The sequence below is a fragment of the Priapulus caudatus genome, unplaced genomic scaffold (assembly GCF_000485595.1).
Source record: "Priapulus caudatus unplaced genomic scaffold, Priapulus_caudatus-5.0.1 Scaffold212, whole genome shotgun sequence".
Lineage (NCBI taxonomy): Eukaryota > Metazoa > Priapulida > Priapulimorpha > Priapulimorphida > Priapulidae > Priapulus > Priapulus caudatus.
The window spans coordinates 6,237-25,725 of record NW_014577273.1 but is presented as its reverse complement, the minus strand read 5'-3'; the positions used below and the strand labels follow the sequence as shown (position 1 = coordinate 25,725).

At 38.5% G+C, this 19,489-nt stretch overlaps 2 protein-coding genes across 2 annotated transcripts in view; one reads left to right on the top strand and one right to left on the bottom strand.

Moving 5' to 3' along the window:
- The window catches only part of LOC106807400 (calcium-binding mitochondrial carrier protein SCaMC-1-like), a gene marked incomplete in the record, with an annotated part of 46,150 nt that extends 44,644 nt beyond the window's left edge, over positions 1–1,506 (bottom strand). Inside the window, 1 exon segment of the mRNA XM_014809717.1 lies at positions 1,191–1,506. Coding sequence (XP_014665203.1) covers positions 1,191–1,382 — 192 coding nt within the window.
- A 205-nt stretch (positions 1,507–1,711) lies between these two features.
- LOC106807405 (guanylate-binding protein 1-like) lies at positions 1,712–19,209 on the top strand. Its single transcript, XM_014809724.1, has 21 exons — positions 1,712–1,825; positions 7,105–7,292; positions 8,515–8,676; positions 9,046–9,106; positions 9,779–9,927; positions 11,328–11,414; positions 11,621–11,735; positions 12,168–12,244; positions 12,731–12,824; positions 12,925–13,004; positions 13,284–13,421; positions 13,529–13,587; positions 13,689–13,818; positions 13,989–14,153; positions 14,433–14,523; positions 14,794–14,891; positions 16,070–16,138; positions 16,485–16,559; positions 17,174–17,259; positions 18,019–18,265; positions 18,581–19,209. The coding sequence occupies exons 1-21, from the start codon at positions 1,720–1,722 to the stop codon at positions 18,773–18,775; spliced, it is 2,472 nt and encodes an 823-aa protein (XP_014665210.1). The 5' UTR covers positions 1,712–1,719; the 3' UTR covers positions 18,776–19,209.
- Positions 19,210–19,489: the final 280 nt, after the last annotated feature.

Genomic DNA, 19,489 nt, shown 5'->3' with positions numbered 1-19,489 from the left:
TATTAAATTTGCACTTCTGTTTGGTGTTATAAGATTTGTAATTGATCGCAAATATTCGAACCGAAAATAACTGAACCGAAATGTGAAAACCGAAAACCGAACCGAACCGTAAAGTTGTGATTCGTTGCACCCCTAGTAGCAACAGACCTCAGATGAGCCCAGACGCTCTGCGGCTCTTGTTATTGGATTGCGATGTTTTGAGGTTTCTTCAACTGGGGTAAGTGAAGTGGGGTAAGTGGGGATCAACGAGGGTTAAACTCTTCTGATGTGGTAACTTGACAGTGTATGTATTACGACATCAGTTGGCTGAAAGTCATGGTACGGTTAACCCAACCAGGCTGTGTGACTAATGTCAATATACATATATTCTACAGTATTCTAACCCTAGCAATACCGTTTCTTGGAGCTATGTATGGTGGGCCAATGCAGGGTACGCAGCGACATATCGTATAGTACCCCGAGGTACTTTCCGATATATCGAACCGTACCTCCTGACCCTATCACTATCAGTATCAGCACTACTACTACTAGGGCAGGGTTCTCCCTATGTTGCGCAAACGGGGCGCGCGCGCCCTGTTTGGGAAAACTCCCCCCTGTTTCAATCGTTGCGCCCCGTTTAAATTCCACCACAATAAAAGTTTGACATCGATCGTCAAGAATTCCCATTCGACCAGGACCACCAACGCGTGTATTTTGACCGTACCACGCATGCACTGCAGACCATACACAATTACAAACAGTTAACCTGTCCCGGACACAACACTAACTGTACACAGACTCGGCTATCTTATATATACAAGAACCCCAAATACCGTCTATGGTGTGGTGGCGATTTTACGCATTAATTAGTGGTACGGTAAAAAAACCCCCCCCGGACCCCCCTAGTTTTCCCTCCCTTTCCCCTCCCCCTGTTTCAATTTCATCCTGGGGAGAACCCTGGTATATATCTAATAATCTATATCGGATTGTCTCGGTATTCTAACCCTAGCAATACCGTTTCTTGGAGCTATGCCAAATTATGGTTTGCGACTGCGTTGCCAGGGCTGAGACTGAGAGATGCAACATTACATCTACGAAAACAACTTCACTCTTCATAATACGCCTAGTTATGGATTAACCTTGGGTGGGACCGCATGGGTGGGCTCAACGTCGCCAGCTTTCAAATCAACATGAGCTAACATAATACTTGCCTCTGCTTGCCCAGCAACGGTTGGTATCCCCATTGCATGCAAACCCGCCGATAGGTCTTCAACGTCGATCTTTCCATCTTTATTCACATCCAATTTCTCAAACAACGATGATAACCTCTCCACCTCTTCTGGGGGCATTGTGTGTAAGCCCGTATGGGGGTGAAGAGGGGATGAACCTATATTACCTGGCATTTAAATCAGCTAAGAAACACCGTAACAACAAGAAACCCTACAATTTACTACACGGCCCTACGGAGACCATATTTTATAGGTAAACGCCATTCTTTCTTTTTCTTACTTTTTCTGGTTCTGACCAATCACCATATAAGGGCAATAAAATATAGACTGTGGTAGAGAATTTCTGATACTTTAGAGAATGTGTTATAAATTTTAGTTTTATGAACAAGTAAAAATTGTCAAAGACTGAATATATAAAGGAATGTTTAAACAAAATATACATTATAAATTACTTTCATGAAACTTCCGTTCCGTGGCATCCGTCTTTCCACGTCTTCCTTTCAACCAAAAAATGGCACGCTTCTTGAACTTTGTATCTTTACCAATACTAAGTTCAATATGTGTTTTATGTTTATTTCAACTCGACAGCAATGTCGTATCAGCTGATCAGCTTGGAGGTAAGATCATTTAGGGTTGCATATCGTTGCAATAATAAATAATACCTAAGTTATTAGGTAATACGGTCGATTCCCCAAAAATCACTGCGACCCGTAGCCGTAGGCCTGCCGCCTAGTCCGAGTTTCCTGACCATAGAATGATAGATTAGTAATAGATATATTATACAAACACGTGTTTGTATATTCTCTGACCAATGCCCACATGGTATACCGACGATTTTTGGTGGATTTGGTGTGGGTTTTGACCAGTCGCGATTTGTCGAAATTTAGAGTCCAATCATGAACTTTATCATTATGAACTTGAAGGATGAATTATGAACTGATTAACAATAACAGTTTTAAAAGGAACTGTTACTGTGACGTAAATTATACGCTGTGGCTATATGTCCGGCAGCCGGGCACGGTCTTCGATTTCCTAAATGCCCGGCAGTTCCTAACCCTAACCCTAACCCTAACCCTAACCCTTGTTTACTTAAAGGCTCACAATGCGCATCCAAACGCTAATTTCTCCAGTACTAGACTAGCAAATACTTCGTGTCATGCATAATCATACTACCTTATGACAAAATAAACTCTAGTTGCTCCCATTTCACTGCGCGTTTGCTTAAAACCCACAAGAAAGAGGTGAGAAAACTGGCATTCTGGCGCAAACGCCGACTGTTTCCCAAACAAAATTGCCTTGAAGTGGTGACGTGACGTCACATGTTTTTATCTTTGCTGCGCCCGTACCGCTGTACCGCGGCACCGCTGCACGGTTGCTTGGAGATTGGGGAAACTGTCAACAACATCGGAGAATTTCAACAACATTGGAGGTATTTTTAAAAGGACCTTTTATAAGACAACGCGCAGTGAAATGGGAGGAACTAGAGTTTATTTTGCCATAAGGTAGTATGATTATGCATGACACGAAGTATTTGCTAGTCTAGTACTGGAGAAATTAGCGTTTGGAATTTTTGGATGCGCATATTGTGGCTTTAAATGGATCCTTAAGTTTAGCTTCTTTGTGTCTGTTATAGTGGTAAGATAGTTAGAATGTCATGTAACTGTAAGTCAACGTGACTTATTACTGAGGAATATATTATAGGATAGGTTTTACCGTTTATGGTTGCAGGTGAAATTTCGTCAAAATTTCAATACCCACTTTATTTGATAGATGGCACCCAACTATGTCTATGTAGATTATTGTGTATGTGGTCTCCCAAACCGTTCAAAATCAGCGAGATTAGCGTTTGGATGCGCATTGTGAGCCTTTAATTGAGATAACGCTGAAAATTAAAAACTGCCGGGCATTTAGGAAATCGAAGACCGTGCCCGGCAGCCATCAGATATATGCCGGCTGCCGGGAATATAGCCACTCTGTAAATTATAACCTCATAACCTCATAAATATTAGTCTTCAAAGGTCCTAGGGACTATAGTATAACGAAGACGGAGAGAGAAGTGTATCAAATCAATAGATCAACACTGGCACTGCGGATTGCAGTGGAAAAAGTTGCAATTTTGCAATTTACCAATGATGACGGAAGAGAATTCCAATACGGAATAACAGAAACAAAGAAGCTAAACTTAAAGCCGCAATATGCGCATCCAAACGCTAATTTCTCCAGTACTAGACTAGCAAATACTTCGTGTCATGCATAATCATACTACCTTATGACAAAATAAACTCTAGTTCCTCCCATTTCACTGCACATTGTCTTATAAAAGGTATTTAAAAATACCTCCAATATTGTTCAAATTCTCCGATGTTGTTGACACGTTCGCAATGCTCTGCCAAGCAACCAAACAGCGGGCAGGATTTTCATTATCTTTTATAGTAACAGGCCGAAATGCTTTTGCAACAGGCCGTGGGGGAGTGGGGGCGGAAGGGTTTGGGTTTTAAATTTTTTTTTTAAACCTAGATGCTCTGAGATGCAATCTGGTGTATTCGGAGCTGCAGTAAACAGACCCATTTGGATTACAGTATGGTCCTTTTTCCAATTTGGTTTCTCCTGGTACATTCAGAGTTCAACAAAAGTTTCCAAATTATGACGATTTAGTAATTATAAGAGTTAGACAATTAAGTACGTAAATAGCGTTACTCAAAAACAAAACAATGCTTCTTGTGCACATAACATGCATACAAATATACTCAACTGATTTATTAGTAGTAGCTCATAAAACACTTTCACTTTGGCGAATAATTAGAGCAAACTAAATGCAAATGAAAAAAAATAAATAAATCATACTTGAGCCAATTGTAACCGGCCGAAACAGCAGAGTAGACAGTAAATTCGGCCGGTGGCCGGTTCCTAATGAGAACATTGAGCGGGTGCAACCCGTAGCAACATGTGACGTCACCTAACCGATTCGGAGCTAAATTGTTTGGCAAACAATTCGGCGTTGGCGCCAGATTGCCAGATTTTGCACCTCTTTCTTGTGGGTTTTAAGCAAACGCGCAGTGAAATGGATGGTACTACGGTTTATTTTGTCATAAGGTAGTATGATTATGCATGACACGAAGTATTTGCTAGTCTAGTACTGGAGAAATTAGCGTTTGGAATTTTTGGATGCGCATATTGTGGCTTCATAAGGTAGTATGATTATGCATGACACGAAGTATTTGCTAGTCTAGTACTGGAGAAATTAGCGTTTGGAATTTTTGGATGCGCATATTGTGGCTTTAAATGGATCCTTAAGTTTAGCTTCTTTGTGTCTGTTATAGTGGTAAGATAGTTAGAATGTCATGTAACTGTAAGTCAACGTGACTTATTACTGAGGAATATATTATAGGATAGGTTTTACCGTTTATGGTTGCAGGTGAAATTTCGTCAAAATTTCAATACCCACTTTATTTGATAGATGGCACCCAACTATGTCTATGTAGATTATTGTGTATGTGGTTTCCCAAACCGTTCAAAATCCCCGCATATGGTATATGATATGCTTACTTGGCTAAGCATTGCAAACCTTGGAGCGCCCTTTAAACAGTGACATTATGAGCGTGCACAATCCCAGAATATCTGCGTGCCACCCTAACATGCGAATCAGAAATGCTGTTACAGCTGTTTTGAACATGCTGTTGCTGCGCGGGTTTGTTTACATAGATATGATGACGTCACTGCGTGCAATAATTAGTGGGCAGAAAATGGGAGATTGAAACAGATCACTTATCTTGTTAAGTTACTTATAACAACACAAATTTTTTTGAAGTTTGGTGGTGGTAGTCGGCCACAGATAGGTCACAGTGAGTATTTATAACAGTAGCAAATGCACGTACCTTGGTCAATTCTAAACATTTACAGTGTATGTACATATATACATGTATATACATGTATAAGCATGTATGATGTATGTACATAATACATATATTATGTATGTACATGTATATGTATGTACATACATACATATACATGTATGTATATATGCATATATATCAAGAGCTAATAATACCTAGAGTGTACAACGGAAAAACGGGAAAATAGTGCTATTTCACGACATGATTATTCTACTTTGCCTGCGAGTCTAGAATAATTTTATGGTACTGCATTAAGCAGAATTCTTTGCTCTCTAAAACAAGACCAACCGCTTGTCAATACGATACTCCTAGGCTGAGATATTGGCTCCTAAACCTCCCTCCCACAGGCATCACAGCGCCTCGAATCCACATCAGTCAGCAACCTACACGCCTCTAAGGTTGCTTCGTGAAAGTTCGGTTTTTCCGCTATAACTTTATGAATGAACGGCATTGCGTTTATCATCGGTAACTTTCGGGGGCATCGCCTATGCCCTTATCTCCCATTATCTTTCCTAGCACGGCTAATGCCCGTCATGATGGAGCCGGAAATGTTTCCTTAATTAAGTTTTTACAACGCAGTTCAGTTACTATATGGTGTAGTAAGAGTACCAAATTTGGGCATGTGACATCAATTATCAGCGCTCCAAGCGGTGACGGAAACCGATAGCCGAAGTGCTTAGAGGCGTGTAGGTTGCTGACTGATGTGGATTCGAGGCGCTGTGATGCCTGTGGGAGGGGAGGTTTAGGAGCCAATATCTCAGCCTAGGAGTATCGTATTGACAAGCGGTTGGTCTTGTTTTAGATAGCAAAGAATTCTGCTTAATGCAGTACCATAAAATTATTCTAGACTCGCAGACAAAGTAGAATAATCATGTCGTGAAATAGCACTATTTTCCCCTTTTTCCGTTGTACACTCTAGGTATTATTAGCTCTTGATATATATACATGTATATTATAAACTATTAGTATTAGTTCCGTCATCATAGAATGTAGAAAATTGCAAATATCTCCGTTGCAGGGCATGAAATTAGCCAAAATGTGAACAGGCCTACCCAAAATTTTAAACAGGCTCTTAGACAAATTGAACAGACCCTTACAAGTTTGAACAGGCCCTTAAAGGGACTACGTCACGAATTTTCTATGGTAAAATTTGTAAAAAAAAAAAAATTGGCATTAAAAGTAAGAACTAACGGGACTAAACAAATTGCCAAATTCTTACCTGATGAGATTGTTTCTCAACTAGTTAAAAATCCAAAAAACCTGGACGATTTGAATTAATGTTCCCAACATTAATTGCTTGCTATGGGCTATACATGTATGAGTCACGAGTGTATGTTCACATCGAACAATATAGTAAAATAGGAAGTATAATGCAGCAATTTAACCATAAAAAGTGAACCAAAATTTTGTGAAAAAGTGGAAATATTTTTTTCATTTTTTACTCTTTACGGTGACGTAATCCCTTTAATAAAAGTATTAGCTTTGTGTTTATTAGGCATACTCATAGTATTTCAGTATTTTATTGCTATCAGTGGAGTTCTACTAGCTTGTTTGACAGGAATTGCTGGAACATGATTTACTTCTTAGTGGTCACTAAGTAAAAACTAGTCAGGAAATTGGTAAATATTGTTGATATAAAGGCAAGATAGGCCAAATTTTTAATAGGCCAAGTGGACTGAATAATTTATATGACGGGTTGAACCGGCAGGTTAGAGGGTTGGACCGCGCGGCCGCCGCAAAATAGTGCTAATTTCGTGCACTGCCGTTGTTAATAAATTAATGCTGCAGGACTTTGATGATTTTTCAATTTAAGTGATTTCCTTAAAATCTGGTTATAGTGATAATGATCATTATAATGTATTTAAATGAATGGGGTCTTGAAGTAGATTTGGGCATAGTATCTGTTGATTATCAGCAATAGAGAAAGAGAGAAAGATGTCTGAAATTAGAAGCTGTCCTTGCGCTGGCTTACAATGCAATAGGTGTATTAATTGTTATTTCAGAAGACGTTGAAAATCAAGCTGATAACTATGGCACAAGAAATGTTGAAAGGGGGATACTACCACACGAGTATGATGAGCAATTGAATCCCTGGCATGGATCGGGTTTCCCAGACACAACCACAATACAGCTTGTAAAGCCTGATCCTGCTACTCACAAGAGGCTTATCATGGTGGAAGAAAACGTCAAGGTTACGTTTGTGACTTTTCTGGTCATAGATTTAGGTTTAATACTAAGGAATTAGCAGGCAATTTTGATTTGTGAAAACTATTTTATTATTATAAGTAACTGTATAAAGTTGAAATGTGGATTAATATTACAATGCAGGGTAAAAATTAACCTTTGAGCAAGGGAGTCCAACGGACTGGACTCCCTGTTCTCACAAAGAGGGAGTCTGCGGCAAAATGAGGGAGTCCGCACTCCGCAGTCTGAAGTTCAAAATTAAGGATATTAACAATAACGCATGTGCTTATTTTGAAGATTCATGCGGTTGCACCTCTGCAAATTTTCTTTGGAACATTTGCTGAAAAAAATACGGTAATTCCATGAGGCCGTGCCTGGAATGAACTAGTTAGTATGGCAGAATTTCAGGAGTCACACGGACTCCTGCATATATGTCAAATCAGGGAGTCCGGCAGTAAATCGGGGAGTATTTGACTCCGGACTCCCGTTAATTTCGCACCCTGCAATGAATGCATGCGCGCGCACACACACATGTTCACACATGCTGTTAAAGCCGCAATATGCGCATCCAAAAGCTAATTTCTCCAGTACTAGACTAGCAAATACTTCGTGTCATGGCATAAATCACACCTACCATTAATGACAAAATAAACTCTAGTTCCTCCCATTTCACTGCGCGTTTGCTTAAAACCCACAAGAAAGAGGTGCAAAATCTGGCAATCTGGCGCCAACGCCGAATAGTTTGCCAAACAATTTAGCCCTGAATCGGTTAGGTGACGTCACATGTTGCTACGGGTTGCACGTACTCGCTGTACGGTTGCTTGGCAGAGCAACGCGAACGTGTCAACAACATCGGAGAATTTGAACAACATTGGAGGTATTTTCAAATACCTTTTATAAGACAATGCGCAGTGAAATGGGAGGAACTAGAGTTTATTTTGTCATAAGGTAGTATGATTATGCATGACACGAAGTATTTGCTAGTCTAGTACTGGAAAAATTAGCGTTTGGATGCGCATATTGCGGCTTTAATAGTATAAATTAGATATGTTCATGAAATTATCAAGAGTGGATAAAAATGTTTGTTTATATGCACGCTTTATATTAAATATGGTTATGTGCCTTTCTAGTAGGGTCGAGCAAAAATTATATATATAAAAAATACTATCATATGTTATTGCCAACATGGCTAAAGAAAGGGAAGTAATTACAATGCATTTGCTTTTCAGCTTCTACACAGAATTGTGCAACCAGTTGTCACTATAGCTGTCGTTGGAAAATTTCATTCAGGCAAATCATTTCTGATGAACCAGTTGATGGGAAAGTCAAAGGGTTTTGGCATTGGCCCATTCGTGAGACCTGAAACTATGGGCATTTGGATGTGGGGAAAGGTATTTCTAATAACAACACACTCATTGATAAAGTATGATTAAAATAAGTCATTTTAAACATAAAGGATACAATTGTGATTTATGCATAAACAAGTATTCTTTTAGTGGTGTAAGGCAATGTTGGTGTATTTAAATCGTAGAGTTCCAAATGTAAAATATTGTCTCTGTAACTTTTCCTCATAGTCTGTATCTTTTTGTGCAGAAATTAACATTTTTGGGCTAGGATTGACAGTAGAACTTATCTAAAAAATAAGATGCTATCTCGAGTGATTTATCAATACTACATATAAAACTTAATAATGTATGTTTCCGTACCCTGTAGCAACAACTATGTAGCAAACAACTATGTTGTTTTAAAATTGTTTACAGCCCATGAATATGCAGCTCCCATCCGGTTTAGATGTCTCTGTTGTATTTCTTGATACAGAAGGTAAGCTAATAAATCACTTTAACACTAGAAATATCTGAAATGTCTCAGTATGATGAATAGATTCATTAAGATAATAGTATCGTACTTGTAGTACTATCTTATACAAAGCAAAACAATGCCAACCGATTTACATTGGTGTGTGATAGAATATGTTCACATCATTTACGATAATCTAGATTTATTTTTGTGTTGTATTTCACACGGTAACAGGGGTAGAAATTAACTTTTGAACACGGGAGTCCAACGGACTCCCTACCCTCAAAAAGAGGTCGTCCGCAGCAAAATGAGGGAGTCCACAGTCTGAAGTTCAAAATGAAAGATATTAACAATAACGCATGTGCTTATTTTTAAGATTCATGCGGTTGTACGTCTGCAAAAAATTTTCTTTGGACTTTTACTGAAAAAATATGGTAATTCCGCGAGGCCGTGCTCTGGAACGAACTAGTTAGAATGGCAGAACTTTAAGGGAGTCACACGGACTCCTGCATATGTCAAATCAGGGAGTCCGACAGTAAATCAGGGAGTATTTGACTCCGGACTCCCGTTAATTTCGCACCCTGCGGTATAAGGCTTAGATAGAAATAACGCACCATCACACAGTTTAGATAGGTGTTTTATGAAGTGTTATTGTACTCATATTTCTCCCATCAGTATTTCGCTTCTTTGTTACAGGATTTGCAGCTAATAATGTAACAGAAAATTATGATGCCAAGATATTTGCAGTGTCAACACTTCTGAGTTCCTATCTGATTTATAACTCTGTGAAGATTATAGACCAGTCCGATATAGATTACCTGGAACTTCTCGCAAGGCGAACACAGGTACATTATATGCATAGATACTGATAAGGGTTTGATATACATATATACATATCAGGAGTTAATAAAGACAAAGGAGTTTGACACGTATTTGGTACTGATTTCACTACATTTTGTCGTACGAGTTGAGCTTCTTTTGTTCACTGGTTCTTATTCTAACTTCCGGTAGTATTACAAACCGCGTAGCTTCCTTCGTTTTGACATAAATCATACTTTTGCACGACATGGTTTTCACATTATTTACTGTCGTGTGGCGAGGCCAAGCGGTAAATTCGCATACACAGGGATCGCGTCTCCCGTACGTTATCTCCCGAAGAAGTTTTTGTTCGGCTAACAAAGCCGAGTGATGGCGACGTTAACTCTCACCTTTATCACATACAGATGGTCATGATAAGTAAGGTAGGTGTAAACACATGCGTTTGCCTGCAATTGCATAGTAACGGTTGCTATGCAAAACACGTGCGAAAAGCTACAATCAGCTGGAGCGTCAATTTACTCGCTAAGATTCATACACATCATTACTCCGCGGGTGAAGCAGGGTTCTCCAAGAGCACTTATAGCCTGGCGGCCCGCCAGGCTATCCTTGAGCCCCGCCAGCCTAAAATGCACCCGCCACTCTAAATATCATAGCCCCCAGACCCCCTAGCACACAAACCGCCTTCGGCGATTTGCAACTAGGACCGTAAAGGCAGCACCCGCCATGCTATAATGAAAAAGCTTGGAGAACCCTGTGAAGTAGTTCAGATATTTTACCAGCGCAGCGTTTATTTAAAAAAACTGCAGGATTCAACTATAAAAACAAGGCATTCTAACTATAGTTTTAATGTAAAATAGTTTTAATTTTTAAACCCAGCATGGGTGCAACGTAACTTAATTTCTAAGCGCATTTTCTGCACTTGGCTAGACTACGGCCTAAAAGCCCTGCCGCGCCTGCTTCCAGTTGCTGTGTATGCGAATTTACCGCTTGGCCTCGCCACACGACGGTAAATAACGTGAAAACCATGTCGTGCAAAAGTACGATTTATGTCAAAACGAAGGAAGCTACGCGGTTTGTAATACTACCGGAAGATAGAATAAGGACCAGTGAACAAAAGAAGCTCGTGTTTGTATACATTTGTATTTTTATTCACATCAAACTCGTAAGACAAAAATCTAGTGAAATCGGTACCAAATACGTGTCAAACTCCTTTGTCTTTATTAACTCCTGATATATATATATATATGATTATATCTAATGCATTTTTAAATATGGAGGGAAAAAAATTAACATGATATCGCTTAGTTACACACCTTATATATGCTCAGCCTCTCATTGAGTGTAGATGTTTTGGAGAGGTTTTATGTAGAACACTGTTTTATAGTTTTAAATACATCACACTGAATGACATATTTGATTATTACAGCTCTTTGCTTTAAGATCTCAAATGTCAAAAGCAAAGTGGACTGATGACTTCAACCATGACCTCTTAAGCTTTCCACCATTGATTTGGGTATGTGTCTGACCACCCCCATGGTGACAGTACCATGAACTGCATATTTATTTCCAACACAAACATGTGTTAATGTTTGTAGTTTTCAAACAGATTTGCAGAATTTGGCAAATTATTATAATTATTATAAGTCCAGTTCATCCATAATCTATTATGGCATATAAAGAATCGTTATGACATGGTTTCCATGTCTAATGTTATATCAGGTGGTACAGGACTTTGTTCAGATGACAGTTGGTGGGGAAACTCCTACAGAATGGCTTCACAGGTTAATGAAAACACACACCAGAGAGAACGATGACTATGATATCAGCCTCCTTAGTAAGTAGTACTTATTCAGTGGCTGTTGGAATGTTCATTGTACATAGCTTCCTCTGGGTGTTTCAATGCAGGGGTGAAGATTTTTAGCCCGTAATGTGACTTTTTAACCACTAATGAAATAGTCTATCTACTGCCTACCTTATCAATCATATATGCTAATTTGTATGTCATGTTTTAGGTCGTTTACATTATAATACATATGCAATAGCGAGACTGTGTGACATTATAGGATTTTTTTTACATGCAAATGCAATTTTACAACACTATTATGTAATCATAGTTTTGTGTGCAGTTAAATTATCTGTCTGTTGTATAATCGTCAGATTACGTAGTAAAATCCTTGCTGTTGTTTGTTTATTGTGATTGCCAAAGATGGTGAAAGTCCTGATTATTTCTTTTTAGATTTCAATGGTTATGAATGTATTTTTTTAGGTATTTTTAAACAAGTGGATTGCCATACATTGTTTTTGCCGGCTGTAACTAAAGATCTGCTAACAGACTTGTCAAAGGTTTGTTTTCACAAATATAGGTAGTGACACTGCAGTGATGTTTCGATGCAGATATGTACATAATTACCAGGAACCTATCGTAGTCTCCTGGTGTTATTTTTTTATATTTTTTTTCGGTTACTTTATTTTATACTGGACTCAAGGGTTTTTAAATCGGGATTATCCACATCAGTAGAACCCACTCCAGGAATCTGGCTCGGTCCAGTTTTGGCAGCTCTTATTGCACAATTATTGCGCAATTATTGTTATAGTATTGCATATTTTTTGGCATCTGTTATGACACGCTTAATCCCAGCAATGTTGCACTATATGTCATGCTGGTAAAGAAATAGATATATCAGATAAGGGAATATTTTTGCAAAACATATAGCTGACGGTGTAACCACCGCTGTAAGTTTTATTGTAATGTAACCAACAATGTGATAGTTGTGTACAATAGTTGATGTTAGTGTTTTGATGTTGGCCTCAAGTTCATTTATCTTTCAGGCCTCAGAGCAAGACTTGACAGTTGATTACAAGAATGAGAGAGATCATTTGATTCAGAAGCTAAGAAGTGGAATTTTACCGAAGGAGAAGAACGGTGAGTATCGTTGTGTAGTAGCATTGTCAGTTTTGTACAGCGAATACGAAAAAGCTCAAATTGAAGCTTAATTATTATACGTGATTGTCACTGTTTTCAGATCAGCCGATCACTGGTCCAGAGTTAGCATCTCTGATGACTATACTAGTGGATGCTGCTAATGATGGATCACTAGCACAGGTAAATTTACCATAGAGTTGCTGAAATTAGAGGTAGTGTCTACGTGTGCCTGTCCGATACTCTGCTGTTAAGTTAGAACCATGAGTCCATATTTTATCTCGGAGTCTCAATCGTTTAAATAGCACCATAAGTTATGGCATAACTATTCGTCTGTCCTTGAGTGATGTCAACCGTTTTGAAACCATTGTTATAATTATCAGAGCAAAGGGGTTTAACCATTTTACATGGGGCTAGATTATTTACAGTGTATCCACGTATTGGTAATATGCTGCTTATCAGGTTCCCAGTAGATGGAATGTATTTCTCGAGCGCCTGGAGGCAACGGCAACGGAGGACTGTCTCAGGTTTTACGAAGCTGAGCTGGCCGCACAGTTAACTAAACGCAACAACGAACCTGTCAATGCTGCCACACTTATGGTGAGTATATAGATATTGAGAGAGAGAGAGAGAACAGTTTTAATTTGTGTAGCTCAATGGAGCTTTGCATTGTATTTCCCTAAAAGAGCATTTTCTTTGGTATTTAGATTTGGCATGATGCAGTGAAACTCAAGTCGTTCAAACTGCTGGATCAGCTTCTACTTGGGTAAGGGAGTAGATTGCTATGGATGGATTGATAATTTGAATTACGTTATTATTCAGCCATCTTAAGTATTGCTATTCTAATGATTGTGTCATTGGCTACAGTTTGGGCAATGCCATGGAAGAGGCAGCTGAGACTCTTTCTCGCGACATTGCCAGCAAATACCATTGGATAAATGAGATGAATGAAAAGAAGATTAAACTCAAAATGTCAGAAACCCATCACAGAATCGAGGTATCATAATTTGCCATCGAAACAGCATTTAATTTGTGTTTTTATTAGTTTTTACTTGAGGAATTATTCTCCACTCTAATCAGTACTGTAAAATTCTGTAAAGTATATCAGTAAAGTAAGCTACTGAAATGCTCTTTCATTGAATTATAGCATTCTCATTTTTTCAACAGCTAGAAGTAGAGAATAAACTGGGTGAACTCACTTTGCCAGTGAAGACAAGTGAGTTGGAGGCAGTAATGCTGCAAGTATTAGCAGATGCAGAGAGGACATATGGTCTCATCATTGCTGATCTGATCAATGCTGAGACACTCATTCAACATCAGACACAGCTAAAGGTGCGTCGAAGAGAGCCACAGATTGGTGACGGAGAGCAAATGAACTTCTTCCCATCCTCATTTATCAAGAACATAAATATACACTGGCTTCATTTAAAAGGGTTGTGTAATAAATAGAGGAAAGGATCAAATTAATATGGCTCTATATCCACATCAATGCCATCTATCCATCTATATCCCATGTTTGGGTTAATGACACAGTACATGAAAATTATATATATTATTTCATGGCATGAAAACAGCTTATTGTGGATATTACTTTTGCAATGTTTGTTTCAGGGTTCAGTGCAAAGACTGTGTGATTCTGTGGTGCTAAAAAACTCCAAGGCACTTGAAGGTGTCATGAATACTGCTATTCAAAAAGCTGTTGGTATGGTAATCTGCTCTGTTACAATGAAAAACCTCAACTAACTTCTTCGTATGTATTTTTTCGTTTATCAAGGCAATCCTTAGACCTTATTTACTTTTCAATTGTAACAATATGTGTGTACATAATGTTCATTTTGTGGCAATAATTACTACAATAAATCGAGAATTTCAAATGCATTTATTGAGCTCAGATATGGCAATGAGAAACGTAGTGATGCTCAACTTCTAAAGTTTTATTCCATTCTATATTCATCCACATCTTCACTTGTAGAGAAATTCCGGGGTCACAGTAAGAACAGTAATGATACACCCCGCAGTCCGGCAATGATCCAACATCTTATAGAAAATGCTGTTGCTCACGCTACAAAGGTAAGCATGCAGCCATTTCTTCAATTTAACTGATTTGTTAGTAATATATACCACACAATATATATATATTTATTTATTTATATAAATATATCAAGAGCTAATAATACCTAAGAGTGTACAACGGAAAAACGGGAAAATAGTGCTATTTCATGACAACATTATTCTACTTTGCCTGCGAGTCTAGAATAATTTTATGGTATTGCATTAAGCAGAATTCTTTGCTCTCTAAAACAAGACCAACCGCTTGTCAATACGATACGCCTAGGCTGAGATATTGGCTCCTAAACCTCCCCTCCCACATGCCTCACGCCGCCTCGCATCCCGGTTATTCACCTACCTACACGCCCCTAAGCATTGCTTCGTGAAAGTTCGGTTTTTCCGCGATAACTTTATGAATGAACGGCGTTTCGGTTATCATAGGTGACTTTCGGGGGCATCGCCTATGCCCTTATCTCCCATTATCTTTCCTAGCACGGCTAATGCCCGTCATGATGGAGCCGGCAATGTTGTCTTTACAACGCAGCTCAGTTACTATATAGTGTAGTAAGAGTACCAAATTTGGGCATGTGACATCAATTATCAGCGCTCCAAGCGGTGACGGAAACCGATAGCCAAAATGCTTAGGGCCGTGTAGGTAGGTGAATAATCGGGATGCGAGGCGGCGTGAGGCATGTGGGAGGGGAGGTTTAGGAGCCAATATCTCAGCCTAGGATTATCGTATTGACAAGTGGTTGGTCTTGTTTTAGAGACCAAAGAATTCTGCTTAATGCAATACCATAAAATTATTCTAGACTCGCAGGCAAAGTAGAATAATGTTGTCGTGAAATAGCACTATTTTCCCGTTTTTCCGTTGTACACTAGGTATTATTAGCTCTTGAATATATATATCATATATATCACAGTAAATGACATGGCAGCGAGACACTGTGGCTGGCACGCCACTAACATGTCTATTTTCATTGATAAACAAGCTGCTCTTGTAAAAGTGCGAGTGTGTAAGTGGTGTCAGTGCTGAGATAAGGAGTTTTTTAAGTAAGGGACATTGTGGAATACGTTTATTTGTTAGGCTATTATTATTTTTATGGAATAGTTAATTCAAATATTGGGTGGTTACTAGTTTGATAAATTATAAGATTAAATAACATGCATATTAAATCTGTATTTGTCTGATATTACAGGTGTTTGATGCAGAATCAGTGATTGCAATTGAAGAGCTATCTTACACGGCTTTTGCTTCTCTGCTGAGGGTAAAGTATATAAAGAATAGTAATTTCGAAATTTGAGCTTAAATTGAAATCTTTATGAAGTCAAATAGATACCCAACCATATATTTTTGCACATAAGGTCTGAATATGCATATACGGTATGCACAATTTATAAACAGCACTATGCTAATTACTCTATATTATCAATATATTGTCAGTCATTGCATGGGAACATTTGATGAAAGAAAAAATGTAAAAAATCAGTTATTATAAACCTATACACTACACAGAGAATTAAAATGATTTGCTGGTAGAATAATTATACTTGATGTGCACAATCAATAATCGGACTGTATTACCCACGTTACATTTGGTATTGTTCGTTTAGAGCCGGCTAACAGAAGAGGAAAAGTTTCTTCACAAACAAAATGCAGAACTAGTGAAAAATCTTGCCCAGTCCCAGGTACTCAAAATATAGCAAAGTATTTCTTACCAGCAGGCTGATGGTTATAATGTTATGTGCATAGTTTAGTTACTAGTTAAATTTCTGTCTATCTATCCAGCCATCCAACAATCCATCCTTTCATCCATTCCTTCATCTATCCATCCCTTTATCTATCCATCCATTCATCTATCCATCCATGCATCCATCCATGCATCCATCTATCCTTCTATCCATCCACCCATCTATCCATCCATTCATCCATCCATCCATCTATCATTCTATGCATCCATTCATCTATCCATCCATCCATCCAACAATCCATCCATCCATCCATCCATCCATCTATCCGTCCATCCATCCATCCATCTTTCCATCCACCCATCTATCCATCCACCCATCTATCCATCCATTCATCTATCTATTCATCCATCTATCCATTCATCCATCTATCCATCTATCCATTCATCCATCTATCCATCTATCCATCTATCCATTCATCCATCTATCCATCTATCCATTCATCCATCTATCCATCTATTCATTCATCAATGTTTATAAGCTGTAATCCAAAGAACCCAAGTTGCTTTGGTCATAATTAGGAGAACCTCACCTTTACATCTGTATCTCATTAGGTAAAAACGCTCCTAGCCAGGTTGAGAGATCAAACAAGTCCTGTACATATGCCTCTACCAAAGAACGAGAGCGAACTTACTAGCAAGTAAGTAAAAATATGGACATTATAAGCCATTAGAGTTCCAGTAATCAAAAGTGTGTCTCCTTTTTTAGCTCACCTTGACATCGTCAAGCTGAGCTATTGCCATGGGTCGTCGTCTGTCGTACGTTCGTCCGTCGTCCCGTCAAATTCGCTCGGTCACGATAACTCAGGAACCGTTGGCCCACATGTCTGAAATTGGGTATAGTTGTTACTGCTATGCCTCCATATTAAACGTCCATTTTGACACGGACCAGTCCGACGTAGTCAGTTCAGGTTCAACGGATTTTGCTCATTTTTGGTATGTGAATGAATAAAATTATGCAAATTAGGTAGGGTTTGGCAATTATATAGCATATTATATAGACACAACAGTCTGTGGTGTCACACTTGTCTGGTTCGTTTTACAAGATTTCATTGACAATATCTTTAATGCAAAATTGGTATTTCCTTTCCACCCTGCGATAAAACGTCTATATTAGAGTAAAGGTTTACAAAACATGTCGGAACGCAGCATAACCTATTTATTTCAAACGTCATCGCTACAAAGCGGGTATAGCGCCATCTATGGTCACAAATTGTGATTCATTTTGGTTTATAAATTATTATTGCGATATACAGATGGCAATCGTTTCTATAATGTACGTCGATGGTTGCTCAATTAAATCTGACTTCTTCTTACTCACTCATTTGTGTCCTTTTTTGCGGTGAGCTACAGTGTCATTGACACTTTCATTTAAATTAAAAGTTTCTTTTACGATTCAGGTTGAATGTGGAGATGGAGAGGTGTCAACTGCTGTTTGCTGAAGCACTGGGGGACTTCACTGAGTTGCCGTTATACGTGGAGCATGTTCAGCTCTTAAAGAAGGATATGCTGGTATTGGCACAGCTGCGCAAACAAGAGAACGTTGAGGCATACACGCGTGAAGTTGAGGTGCCACTGCGCATGGCCAAGCAGGTTATCCAGATATCTGAGGAGAAATACTCAACGATATTTGCGCTCACTCAGTTTGTAAGTGAACGCCTTGATACGATATGTTAGAAAACCACTGAGATTCTGTGTGCCTATAGCCCTGCTGGTGGGAAAGCTGTAGTATATATATATCAGGGGTTAATAATGACAAATTGTTGACATAATGACAATAATGACAAGAATTTGTAATTATTAACTCCTGATATATATGGAAGATATATAGAATATAGAATATAAGATGGTCTGTATGTGTTTTTTATAACCTTTGGTGGCACGTAGGTTTTTTTACCCCCTTTCTTGATTACAATATTTATTCCCTTCCTGAAATATAAACTACCCCTTACATTTTTGTAGATGAGAAGAATATGCTTGCTAAACTTGAACGAGGGCAAACCCAAGGAATGGCCAGCTGACCTCAAGTATGACATCATAAACCATTTCATTGAAACGGACAGCAACTTGCAGAAAATCATACAGTCACGCAAGGGTTTCTGGTCAACAATTGTAGGATTCTTCCAGTGGCTGCTCTGGTTGGTCGGAGTGCAATGAAACACTATTAACAGGTGTCTTCCAAGGGTTGCTATGGGTGGTCACATTGCAGGGTCAGTGTTAATTTTGACAGACATCTGTCAGATCTGCATATAGCTGGGTGGACGTGCTTTGTGCACACTTGCTTTCGCACGTATATGACTATTGTTATATTTGATTGCTTTACACTGTGATTAGAAACCGAGGGTTTGTTGTACATAATACCTCAGTTATTGGTGTACGAGAGAGCTTGTACTTGTGTGTATCTCAATAATGGGTAAATTGATTTTTTACATTATATACATAGCATAAAGTATGATGGAGTTAATTCAAATAAAAGTTTGCTGTGCATTATAGCTATTCTTTTTCAATATATCACCAGTCATGATTTTATTATGAGTGGTACACTCAAGTAATGTTATAGCAATAAAATCATTCTTATTGTGTGTGTATTATCTGTTGCTGGTGACCGGTATATATTTATTCTAATATGCTCATCATTTCTTGACAATTATACACACATTACTACTCGTTTTGTAGTAGTACAATTTTTGTATACAAATTTTTATGAACTCTGTGTTAAGAGATTTATTAATTGTCTGTTAATTAATTAATTAAATATGTAGCTGAACGAATGGATGCTGGATTGGATGGATAAATGGATAAATACTATGGGAATCTGTAATCCTTCCACAGATTTATTAATACGTACAGAGACGTCTGTTAGTGAGTGCC

Bases quoted from the DNA above. Each gene is read 5' to 3' on its own strand.
- LOC106807405 (XM_014809724.1), top strand. From the start codon at position 1,720: ATGGCACGCTTCTTGAACTTTGTATCTTTACCAATACTAAGTTCAATA. The intron at 7,293-8,514 runs GTTACGTTTGTG...TTTGCTTTTCAG, and splicing joins TGGTGGAAGAAAACGTCAAG to CTTCTACACAGAATTGTGCA. The intron at 8,677-9,045 runs GTATTTCTAATA...AATTGTTTACAG, and splicing joins GCATTTGGATGTGGGGAAAG to CCCATGAATATGCAGCTCCC.